This window comes from Gambusia affinis, linkage group LG20 (genome assembly GCF_019740435.1).
Source record: "Gambusia affinis linkage group LG20, SWU_Gaff_1.0, whole genome shotgun sequence".
NCBI lineage: Eukaryota > Metazoa > Chordata > Actinopteri > Cyprinodontiformes > Poeciliidae > Gambusia > Gambusia affinis.
The window spans coordinates 18,219,960-18,232,698 of NC_057887.1; the positions used below are offsets into that span (position 1 = coordinate 18,219,960).

Consider the following 12,739-nt stretch of genomic DNA (forward strand, 5'->3'; position numbering starts at 1 on the left):
ACGTTCTGTTTATGATAGTATTGCATATTTTAAGCAAAGAAAGTTTCCAAAATGCAATTGATTTTAATAAATTTTGTGTCTAAAAATAAAACACAACTCCCATAAAAAGTAGGTCACCCATTTTGTTGGATTTAGTTTTTAACCGTCAAACGTTAGTTTTAAAATCCAAAGTTAAATGTTTGTAACTAATGGTTATGTGGGCGGAACTCACGTCACCACGTGACCATTTTTCAGCCAATCAGACGCGGGCAGAGACGTGTAATCGGTGGCCAGATTATGGTTCGACAGGAGGTTAGAGCTGCTAACAGAAACTGGCTCCGGTATAAGGCGAACGGACAGGAAAAGCTGCGCTAGTTGTGGCTGGGGCTCCAATCCTTCACTTCAGGGAGGTGTAACGTTTATTCTCAAGGTAAATGTTGTTCCTCAGCTACTTTGCTTTCGCCATTTTTTTTATCCTGTTAGAGTATGCTAGCTAGCCTGTCAGCACTACGGGTTGTATGAATCAGAATGCTGAGAAGTTTGAAACAGAACTACAGCCACTGACAGTAACATAGATACACTGCGTGGACATGCTTGTTGTGTTTTTTGTTAACATGTTAAGGTTTAAAGCGGTAAGTACGAAGTAATTTGCTAACAATTGTGAGAAAAGCAAGCCAACCTTACCTAAAAGTCTTCCTGAAGCAGCAGCTATTTATTTATTTTTATTTTATTTTATTTTTTTGTTATTTCTTTCTTTTTATAAATTTTTTTAGCTAACAAGAAAAAAGCTAATGTGGTCATTGAGCTAGCCTGGCTTCCTTCTGAGTCAGTGGAGTGGGTGTGGTAGTCTGGACAGGAGCTTCATTCATAAACCTTCACTAAGTGTGGTGCAGCTGGAGAAGAATTGAAGCATCCACGTTCACATCCACTGACCGCCTTTCTCTTCTGTGGTTTCTGTGATGCTGCTGCCTCCGGTTTCAGCTCCCTACATATGAAGTGCATCTACAGTGGTCGAAATTTCACGGCTTGGTCGCTTCAGACAATATATTGGACATGAGTATTATGAAAACTGGGTCATCTGTCTCTGAAAGTTTGACAGTATTATGATTAAAGGCTTATTAGAAATCTTTTGTTGGTGTTTTAAAAGAAGCTGAAAAGAAGTCACCATAAAATGTTATCAGTGACACAGAAGTTGAGTGTATTCAAGTAGCAATAAAAACTAATTTGAGATACTTTAAACCTTGCCCTCCCCGTCACCAAATTAGTGTCTGTCATTAAGTTTGAGCTGTAAACGTGGAGACTAGCGCTGCCTGAAAGCAATTTGTGCCACTATTTGTACAAGCCCAGGTGACCAAACAGGAAAGGCTGGTTACTGTTACTGGGACTGCAAGATAACCAGTGCCAAGTGCTGTTTTTCAAAATACTGGTATTTATTTCCCCCTCAGACTGTTGTGTGAGATTATATGTGCTGTTCAGTGATTTACATTGTAGTTGAAATATTTTTGTAAAACTAAGCAAAAAATATTTAATACTTAAGTGATTGCATTTGAGTATTGTTGTTCTTGCTTAGGATAAAAAAGCTCTAAGTTGTGTAAAATGGTTGGATTGAATGATTCCATAAAATGTTATTCTTTAAAAAATCAGTGTAGCTCTTGTATGTACTTTGTTTACTTATTCTAACATTTTTATTTCAGGTACTCAAAATTAACCTCTTAAAATATCTGTCTGGCATACAAGAACCTTATCTTAGTCAGTTCATTTTGTCTGTAGCTTTCTTTACCAAAAACACAATTCTTTCAGCTGCTGCACTATAAAACATTTGAAGGTGATTTAACTTGAAAATCAGAGTCCACCTGTTGCCTTGAAAATGCAATTTACGCCAACAAGAAAATTATTTTGGTTTTAACTCAGAAATGTTGATTTAACAAGAGACAAGTTGTCTAAATATTGTTTTTTAAGTTCATTAATCTTGAATTGTGAGTTTTAACTTAATGCAGCAATTTAAACTAAATAATCCAAGAAAAAAACTTCCCTCACCTCATCAGAGAGCACATATTTATCTATTATTTTCACTCATGACATCAAGTTAAAACAACAACTTATTTTATTTTAGAATATTTTGAATTCTTATTTCAACAAAAAGATCATCAAAATATCTGATCATGACTTTTGTTAAATATCCCACTGATTTCTGCTAAACATTTAATGTGAACAGGACATTAATATGATGTTTTAAAATAAAACACAAGAGTCAGATCAATATAACACTTCATCTCAGGACACAAAAACATGCCGCTAAGCATTTTAGTTTTGTGAGTGTTTTTATGATATTGTGTCATTTTCATTGTTGTCATGTAGTCAGAATCTCATTTAGGCCTTTATCTAATAATAACTTTATAAATCACTTTAGAACAAATTACAAGGAGATGAACAAAAATGTTGGTGAGTGATTTTACCACATGATGTGATAACTTATTTCAACTTAACTGTAATTTCTATCAAATCATTATTGTGCAACTTGAGGTTGATAATTTATATAATCCAACAGATTAAAACATTTAATTCTTAAAACAAATAATCCAGTGAGACTCCAGTGTTGGACGTGTCATTGCAGCATTCCTCTTGACTGTGAGATGACCCGTCCACATTTGGTTTTGTAACTGGATTCCTTGCTGTTTTTGCAGGTGCAGCAATTCAGTTCAGCAGTGCATTCGAAGGACCTTTTATTTCCCCCCTACTTCATTTGCTATTTTCTAAAAACACTGTTGTTTGCACAGAAATCAACATTTGCACTTCAGTGTTCACGTGGGACATTTGCAATGCTCTAGGAAACTTGCTAGAATAGTGATGAAAGTATGTATTTTTTTTCTAGTCAATGATTTCTTTTCGCTTTTATTTGTTTTGTGTTTTTAAACTACAGTTTTTTGCAAAGCATTCTGTTGTCTTCTTTGTAAAACGTGTCTTGCCTTTCAAGCAGTTTATTCTCTTTGCATATTTATAATTTTCTTCACTTAATGCATGTACTGGTCCCTCTTTTTTTATTTTAGAGTCTCTGGTTCATCAGTTTTTTTTCATAGTTTTATTGCTGTTGAAAATATCTAATGTTGCAGAGACCTAACCTAACAGTTTTATTCTTCTTCCCCTGAAGTCCCTGTGCTCTTCACTGGTACGATGTCTGCGAAAGCCATATCGGAGCAGACGGGGAAGAAGTTCTTGTACAACAACAACACATTAGCTGCCGTACAGAACCGTTTCCGCTACGTTAATGTGACTCCTGCCACCGACTTGAACCTTCTCGCACACGAGCACCCATGGCTGCTGACTGAAGTAAGTCCACTTGTTCAGGAAGCTCCTGTTTCTTTTTGTCATTTTGTTTCAGCCAGCGAGTGAAATCACACGGCCCCTGGAGTCTCATGTTCCTAATTTGCAGGACATTGAGTCAGTTCATGTCTTAAAGCCTTTTATTCTGCTTGTGTGAAACAGTTGGAGACTTGTTTTCGATTCATGATGGAGCCAATAGTGTTCATGTGCCTTTTTCCTTGATGTTTTTTTTTTCTTGTTCCTCCTGCAGCGGCTGGTGGTGAAGCCGGATCAGCTGATTAAACGGCGTGGGAAGCTGGGGCTGGTGGGCATCAACCTGGACCTTCAGGGAGTCAAGGAATGGCTTAAAGGTCACCTAATGAAGGAAATTACAGTGAGTCAACTGTTCTCCGTCTGATTTAGCTAGATGGTGACTAACCTAATAATTAAAGAAGCAGGAAATCTGCCAGTGAGAATTAATGGGTCAAATAAACAAAAGATGATTAAATTGGTTAAACCAAATTTAGCTGATTCCAACTTATGTTAATAGTTCTTCTTAACCCACTTGTTAAAATATGGAGATGGCCTTACACTGTGTGTGAGAGAGGAGTCTGCTATTTTAAAACAACGCCACTTGGCTGTCTTTAGCATCTTATGTTAGCAATAAATATTGTGAAGGTAAGCAAATATCCTATTAACCCTTGCATTAATTCTTAAGATTTCCAAAATGTTACCAACATTTCCAAATGCATCATGTTTCCTGTTGGTAAAAAGAGAGTTTTTGGTGTCCTCTGTTCAGCCTTCCTGTTATCTGCTGGAAGTATCGCTCTCTATCTCTCATAGCCACAACAAATCCGTGTTTCACACAGTGTTGTCTCTTCTCAAACATCCTCTCACACAGTAATCAGGGCTCCTGTGGTTACTTTAAACCACATGTGTCAAACTGGAGGCACGTGTGCCAAATCTGGCCCACTGTAGCTTTTTATGTGGCCCTCAATACTCCAGAATACATCAGTAAGTCCCTTCAGTTTTTCACAAATCTTGAAAATAAATTTCAGATTTTCTGCAGATTATTCTCAAAATTGTTAAACGTTGGGTTTAATTGTATGCTGCCTTAGCCTTACTTTGTCAAGTGGTAAAAAGTCACATTTAACATCGTACATTATCACAAATATCAGAAAAATTCCTTAGAAATATTTCTAACTTGGCATCAAAAAATTTGTGATTTTTATTACAAAAAGGCACAAAAACCATCACAAAATCCTGGTGGAACAACCATTTATTAATATTTTAACACTTATATGGTTTTTATAAATACATTCAGGGACAACCGGCCCTTTAAGAGCATTCAGATTTTTGATATGGCCCAAAATGAAACTGAGTTTGACTCCACTGACTTAAACTTTTCCCTCCCAGTCACCAAATTAGTTTCTGTCATTAAGTTTGAGCTGCAAACCTGAAGACCAGCGCTGCCTGAAACCAATTTGTGCAATTATTTGTAGAAACCCAGGTGACCAAACCAGTAAGGCTGGATAATTATAAAACTGGAACGGCAATTTCACCAAGATTGAAGAGCCACTCCTCACAATTTCTTTCTACCCCTAAGAAAACTGTTTTGTACCCACATACTTGCATATTTGCGTTTCAGATTTGTTTTTCTTGCTTAGGATAAATGGTCATAAAATTGTTCAACAGGGGTGATGTCACACCGTGTGAGAGAGGAGTCTCAAGACCATAGGAAGAACCCCGAAATTATTTCAGTCGACAAAACATAATTTTACCAGCACCTATTTACGATTGAATCAACTAGGCCTGTCACAATAATCAATAAATCAATTAATATCACAATAAATTAAAACAAACTCAATCATTTCCATTGTCATGATTCATTGTTAATCTTTTTTCTCTCTCTCTTTCTGCCAAAAACTGCATGATAAAAGTCGTCAGCTTGCTGCTTTGGTCTTGTTGTGGAAACAAAACTATTTGCCAAGCAGTGTCAGGTTAAATCACTCAATCAGGTTTATTCATATACGGTGCACAATACAGAGAGTGTGTAGGTCAGTCAATAATGAAGCAGGTCTGGGTGAAAAGTTCTGCCAGGCAGAGACAACACATTGGTTTTATACCAAGGTAAAGAATCCAAAACAAGGGAGAGACGGCCTGGTTCCTCTGCAGCTGCAGCAAAACGACTCCCAACCTGTGTGTGTGTGTGTATGTGTGTGTGTGTCTGTGTCTCTGTGTGTGTGTGTGTCTCTGTGTGTGTGTGTGTCTCTGTGTGTGTGTGTGTCTCTGTGTGTGTGTGTGTGTGTCTGTGTCTCTGTGTGTGTGTGTGTGTGTCTGTGTCTCTGTGTGTGTCTGTGTCTCTGTGTGTGTCTGTGTCTCTGTGTGTGTCTGTGTCTCTGTGTGTGTCTGTGTCTCTGTGTGTGTCTGTGTCTCTGTGTGTGTGGCCCAAACAGCTTCTTTTGGTGACAACTATTTAATATAACATGATCCTCAGATTTTAACTTGTTGTAATTTTTTTTTTTTTTAAGAAAATTTTGTTTACGAAGACTTCAAAATGAATTTATTTGTCGTTTTGTTTATTTATTTTGGATATTTAAAATGTCTTCCAGTTTCAGTGTTAAATGTTCATTGGAATTTAAAGTTTACTGATCTTTGGGCATGTGTTCTTGCATTATTATTATTTTGATATTACCATTATATTTCTTAAAATGGTATCAAAACAACAATATTATCATTTATTGCAATAACTGCTTTAACAATTTATCATCCAGCAGAATTTATCTTGACAGTCACAGAAGCAACACTAAACTGCTATGAAGAAATAAACTACAATAAAAGCATCACAGATACGAGAAATGATCCCATGTTGCATCAATTTACATCCCTAATAAAAACATTTAAAACCCATTTATAAACTAAGTTTTTAAGAATTAATTGTGACTAGTTTACAGTAACCCTGTGGTTAATCAGATTAAAATTTTTAATCGTTTCACAGCCCTAACAAAAATACGACCTTTGTATCATCTGAAAGCGTCTCGTTTTCATCAGATCACTCTTATCTGTGAATATCATACAGTGTAAAAGTCCAACGGAGACACAAATTAAAATGAGATTCCTGGTAAATGATGTAACCGCAGTGGTAAACTGCAGGTGCCAAGTTGTTCGAATAGCGCTCCATTAGCGGATAAGTTTCTTGCATACGATGACATGCAATCCAACGCCGGAGTCGGTGGGCTATTCTAGTCCGCCGGAGATTCACACATACCAAACCGGCTTCCGCTGAGCTACAAACTAATGCAAGATTCTCACTTCTCCACAGAAAGCTGGCTGCTTTCCAAGGGTTGTATGTTAACTTCCTGCTCCTTTACAGCCAGGCTGAACTAACCGACGTGTGTTTGTCTTCGACAGGTTGGAAGGGCAAAAGGTGTCCTGAAGAACTTCCTGATTGAGCCATTTGTTCCTCACACACAGGTAAGGAATGCTGGGTACTCTAGACGGCGAGTCCTATTCAGGCAACACCCCAACGACAATGACTGCTGCTTGTACCTGATTTGTAGGTCAGGTCAGAGGTCATCTTTTGTTGCCCGTCATTTTTGACTGACGGTTTCAAAAATATTCTGTCATTTTCTATTTTTATCAATTAGGATTTTTCTGCTTTCGTTTTTAGAGCTTCATTTGAATAAGCAGCGTAACTTCTCCCAGCGTTCTTTAAACATCTTCCAGCTCCATTTAGACATTAAGCAATAAAGACAACGTAGAGTTTTCTTCAGTTTTCTCTGCTTTGTACTGTCGGGCTGTTAAACGTGCCACTTCAGCCAAAGTTTGAAATGGGCTTCTTAACCAGATCCGCTCTGAAGCGTCCTGCCCGTAACTCATCAAAAAGATGCATTTAGTTCAGTGTCTGTCGCAGATGAAATTCACCTCAGCGCGATGAACTCTCTGATTACAGTTGAAAGTGTCCCGCTCTTCTGCAGCTCGCATAGCCAGGGGAGTGAATTGCAAACTGTCAAAATGACGGACGAGCTTCGGATTTTTCCATCAATTTAAAAAAGTAAATAAATACCAGTTTAATGGACCTTACCAAGCTCCGCCCACAACCGACCCACGTGACCGCAAGTCTCACAAGCAAAGCCTCGTAGCGCATTGTTTCTATGTAAAAATGACTCCATTAGTGCATCATTTCTACCGGATTTTCACAATATATCAGCTACTACAATGGACAGAGGAGGTAACAAGTTCATATCATCATCTGGGAGGAGGTTACTGGTTTCTCAGTCACAAGCTGGTTGCAAACCTGAGGCTAGCAGGTGTCAGTCAGTTATGGATGATCTGAACTTTGGTTTGATGACTTCAATATGAGAAGCTACAGACTGATAGAAGGATCCAAAGAGTTCTGTTAAGGTAAAGGCAAATCTTCTCAAGCTGGGATATAATTAATTTAATTTCACATAATTATCGCGGTAGAAGCCATTTGTTTGTTAAAATTTTATGAAATCTATTTGTTCTATTTAATATTTGTTGTGAATGACGTATAGTCACAAATGAGTCCAACGTAGTCCAACGTTTAAAAACTACAGCGGCTGTAATGAGCCACAGCAAAGGTAAACAAAGGTAAAATAACCCGAACAGGTGATCAACTCAAAACCACTCGTACCTTTTTACTCTCTCTCTTTGTAGTTTAAGCACACCTGTTACCGTGGCAACCGCCTGCGCCCCGCAAGACGAGCAAAGATTACGTTAATATTCAGTCCATTACGATATCAAGTTTCCAGGCTTGATATTTATTTCTCGATTATTAATCAGCGCTTCCCTGAACACAGCGATGGTTGATTGACTAGCTGTACTTTGTGCTATTGTGGCTAACACGAGTAACAGTTTAGTCCAAAGCCTTTTCTGCTAAAATAAAATCTTTAGTGTATGTCAGCTACAGTATACATTGCATATTGAGCTGTTTAGCTAACGTAAGACTGTGCAGAAGTTGTATCAGTACTGCTATTATGCTGTACTTAGTTAACGGGAAGCGTGTGTTTGTGAGACCGCCAACCACGTGACCACGTAGAATGGGCATCAGCCAATGAAAAGCGGCCCCTCTGGTAAGGTCCATACGGAATGGTTAAAGTGACCCGTGGGTCAGGATAAACGATTCATCTCAGATTTCCTGAGATGAACAAACAGAGTTGAAAGCTGATGTTCATATTGACTTGCTTTATCACAACCTGTCCAAGCAGCGTGACGTGTTCGTTTGCTCGCGTGTTTAACTCGTACAGGATGAGGAGTTTTACGTTTGCATCTACGCCACGCGCGAGGCCGACCACGTACTTTTCCACCACGAAGGCGGAGTGGAGGTGGGTGACGTGGACGCCAAGGCCCAGAGGCTGACCGTCGCCGTGGACGACAAACTGAGCGACGCCCAAGTCAAAGAGCAGCTCCTCACACACGTTCCCGATGACAAGAAAGAGTACGGACAAGTATTTGTGTCAATATTTATACTTTCTCTTCTGGGGAGTAAATATGGAATGCCAGTCGTACCGAAATTTGTGTTTTGTTAGTTTTTAGACCAGTGCGGAAGGAGTTCACAGATTATTTTGATAAGGTTCAGAGCTGAAAATAAATTTGACACCTCACCCATTTCCTTCCTGTCTTCCTTTATAACCTTTTGAGACACTTGAAAAAGAGGAGTTGTTCCCCATGTGAATGTTCTTGTGTAAGGAAAGAAAAAAGATTTAAAAAACACTCAAATGTCAAGATAACCTTTACATCCTGTAAGCACAGAGATTCCCAACCTTTCACTGCAGATTTGACCTTCAGTGACACATTCAACCAAACATCTTTATCTCTTAAAAACAGGAGATGTATGTCAATGGTGTTCTCAATAAGATTCACTTTCTACCAAAACCTTTCACTCCAATCCATTTTTTCTCTTAAAGTGTCCTGGCCAGTTTTATAGTGGGACTCTTCAACCTGTATGAGGACCTCTACTTCACCTACCTTGAGATCAACCCTCTTGGTAAACATTTTATTATCTTATTTAGATTGAGTAAATCAAAAAAGTTTTTGACAATTGGTGGCTAGAATGTAAAAAAAAAAAGTATAATTTCACTTCCCTGACTAGTCGTCACAAAGGATGGAGTGTATGTCCTCGACATGGCAGCCAAAATTGACGCTACAGCAGATTTTATCTGCAAGGCGAAGTGGGGTGACGTGGAGTTTCCTCCTCCGTTCGGCAGAGAAGCGTACCCAGAGGTGAGCTCAACTATCCTCCTCAGGTTCCCACCTTTGCTTCACTTTCATCGTTTAACTATTAATGACTACCGAGGTGTCGGGTGCTTATTTGTTTATTCATCTTCTGAGGAGAATTATTTATTGTACTAATAAGATTTAGGGTGCATTCACACCAGCCCAGTCTAGTCCGCTTTAATCAGACTCTAATTTAGGGGTGCATCGATTTATTGGTGCCAATTTCCTTAATTTTGTGAGATCTGTGATCAGCTGATTTTTACATGTGAAGCCAATCTTATCCACTGATGTTATCTAGCTTGACAAAGGTCTAAAAATCAAGAATGTCCTCTTTTGCTCTCGGGTAAGGAAGGTTTGACTGACAGATCGGCCCACCAAATTATGTCTGCACATTTATAATTAGCAATAGTGACCTCACTGTTGTCAACCCAACAACTTTCTTGCTATATTGAGCAACATTTTAGACAAAAAAAATTTGATCGAGGTTAAGCTTCTTAAAAGATTGATAATCAGCGATTACAGAAAACTGCTCATTAACTAACTCGTTTGTCTACAACATTGTTTCCCAACCCTGAGCCTCAAGGCACACTGCCCTGCATGTCTTAGTTATTTCTTTCCGCCTCGGTGCAGCGCCCCCGCAGGCGATGGCGGGAACAGGTTTTTCAGTTAGTTTGGGTCGTTGGACCCAGTGCAGTTTGAAAATGTAACAAAGGTTTCAACTTTAACCCCCAATCAAATCAAATCTACTGGACTATCCGATGTGAAAACGGCTTTAACGGTGTTTGTCAGTAAATGTCTCCATCTTTACTGACTTTTTTTAATAATTTCAGGAAGCCTACATTGCAGATCTGGATGCAAAGAGTGGAGCCAGTCTGAAGTTGACCCTGTTGAACCCTCAAGGCAGGATCTGGACCATGGTGGCTGGAGGAGGCGCCTCTGTGGTCTACAGGTAGCTCAGTCACTTTAAACATCTCCTGAGCTTCTTTATTTTTCTGGTAAAACTCAATATAGTTTTACATATTTCACATTTTATCCTTCCTTCTTCTAGCTTGAAATTTGAAAGCATCTCAGGCTTGTGTGAGATTTGATTACAATTCCTGGCACCCCATCACGTTTTTATCATCTGTTGATCAGTAACTGAATGTTTCCTTTGTTTTTAGCGACACGATATGCGACTTGGGTGGCGTGGATGAGCTGGCCAATTATGGCGAGTATTCTGGTGCGCCCAGTGAACAGCAGACCTACGACTATGCAAAAACCATCCTGTCTCTGATGACTCGAGAAAAACATCCTGAAGGTAAATACAGATTAAATTTTTGCTGGTTTTCTAAGTAAAGTTTTTTTATTTTTTTATTTGTTTTTTTTTTTTTTTAAAAAAAGGCTAGAGTTGGGATGTGCTGTGGTGGTGCAGGGGTTAAGCACAGCCCACATAAGGAGGCCTTAGTCCTCGACGCGGACGTCACGGGTTCGATTCCTGGCCTGGCGACCTTTGCCGCATGTCTTCCCCCTTCTCTCATTACCCACTTTCCTGTCAATTAACTATCAAATAAAATCCACTAGAGCCAATAAAACCTTTAAAAAAAAAAGGCTAGAGTTGAAATGGCTTTAAGGAAATTAAACTTGTTTTGGATAAACCAGATATTTATTATTGATAAGTGGGGAGAAGCTTTCTTTTTAAATAATTGTTTTCCTGAGATGTCATGCGGTCAATATTGAGAGTGGATGTTGCTTTGCTCTCTGCATTTTAGATGTCAGATTTCATCAGGAAATATCTGGTTTTTATTTTTCTCCCTGTAGGGAAAGTGCTGATCATAGGAGGAAGTATTGCAAACTTCACCAACGTTGCAGCTACATTCAAGGTAAAACATGTTAACAGAGTTAGTTATTTCAATCACACTTAGATCCCAGGATCTAAAATCGCAGGATCTTTTGTCATTTTTAACTTTAAACAGAAGAAAACGGCAGTATTTATCTCTTAAGAAATAAAAAGTATTTGCCAAATTAGAGAAGTTAAGTCTGTCGCAATAAGCAATTAATCAATGAATTGCATGATAAGTAAAAAAGAGCTCGATAATTTCATTTCTAATTTTTAAAGGAAAATTTTGTTTAGAGACATCATAGTACATTTTATTTGTAGTTCCAGTTGTTTGGTTTTTATTTCTGTTTTTATATATTTATTATTTTGGTTGTTGTGCTTTGTATTTTTAAAATATCTTCAGGTTTCGGTGTTAGGTGGTGTCTATAAAATTAAAGACATTGCTCTTTGAGATTGCACTACTTGAAAATATTCCAAAACAATAATTACTGTGACAGTTTATGGCCTGAAGGCCTAAAGAGATGGGCAATTTTTATAAAATATTTTTCAGCAGCATCAAACAAAAGTTTACAAAAGTGAACAAGATCTCTCGAGCTTGTTCAGTTGTTCATTAGAAGTGTCAATGTATTTTGCGTTTAATTTTTAATTCTTTAATGAAAATTATGTGCTACTTTCTGTGATTCATCAAACAAAATCTTAACAGTTTATATTGAAATCTGAGTTTACTGTTCTTGAAGAGGTTTAATCCATAAAACTGTCTTTATAGATTGAACTGCTTTCACTTTTGGACACATTTTAGTGCTGAGCTGCCCATTTCCTCCCTCAGGGCATCGTCAGGGCCATTAAAGATTACCAAGGTCCTCTAAAGGAGCACGAGGTCAGCATATTTGTGCGGCGTGGCGGGCCCAACTACCAGGAAGGCCTGAGGGTGATGGGGGAAGTAGGTGAGTTTAATTACTTAACGATGCATACATCCTCAAAGACGAAAACCAGCAATCAGGTGTGTAGTGATGGATTCTGACCCAAACAATCAGAGTCACATAAAGACGGTTACGAAGTCGGCCTTCTATCACCTGGAGAACATTTCCAGGATTAAAAGAACTAATGTCCCACCGAGATCTAGAGAAACTCATCCATGCATTTATCTTTAGTCATGCCGATTGCTGATGATCTGAAAACGTATTGTTTGTTTTTTAAAGGGAAGACCACAGGTATTCCTATTCATGTGTTTGGAACTGAGACTCACATGACGGCCATCGTAGGCATGGCTCTGGGTCACCGGCCGATCCCCAACCTGCCTCCAGTTGCCGTCCACACCGCCAACTTTCTCCTCAACGCCAACAACAGCCCCATGGTATGTTCACTTCATCTCCATAGCTTCCTAGTGCAGGAACTATTGGTCAG

General features: G+C 38.6%; 1 protein-coding gene across 2 annotated transcripts in view; it reads left to right on the top strand.

Moving 5' to 3' along the window:
* The first annotated feature begins 252 nt into the window (after positions 1-252).
* The window catches only part of aclyb (ATP citrate lyase b), a 28,582-nt gene continuing 16,095 nt past the window's right edge, over positions 253-12,739 (top strand). For both annotated transcript variants that reach the window (XM_044102046.1, XM_044102047.1), the window contains exons 1-12: positions 253-409; positions 3,128-3,306; positions 3,551-3,673; positions 6,691-6,753; positions 8,550-8,740; positions 9,210-9,289; positions 9,395-9,525; positions 10,350-10,468; positions 10,680-10,816; positions 11,317-11,378; positions 12,162-12,279; positions 12,535-12,689. In XM_044102046.1, the coding sequence (XP_043957981.1) occupies positions 3,151-3,306; positions 3,551-3,673; positions 6,691-6,753; positions 8,550-8,740; positions 9,210-9,289; positions 9,395-9,525; positions 10,350-10,468; positions 10,680-10,816; positions 11,317-11,378; positions 12,162-12,279; positions 12,535-12,689 (1,335 nt within the window). In that variant the 5' untranslated portion in view covers positions 253-409; positions 3,128-3,150. The remainder of the gene's footprint in view (positions 410-3,127; positions 3,307-3,550; positions 3,674-6,690; positions 6,754-8,549; positions 8,741-9,209; positions 9,290-9,394; positions 9,526-10,349; positions 10,469-10,679; positions 10,817-11,316; positions 11,379-12,161; positions 12,280-12,534; positions 12,690-12,739) is intronic.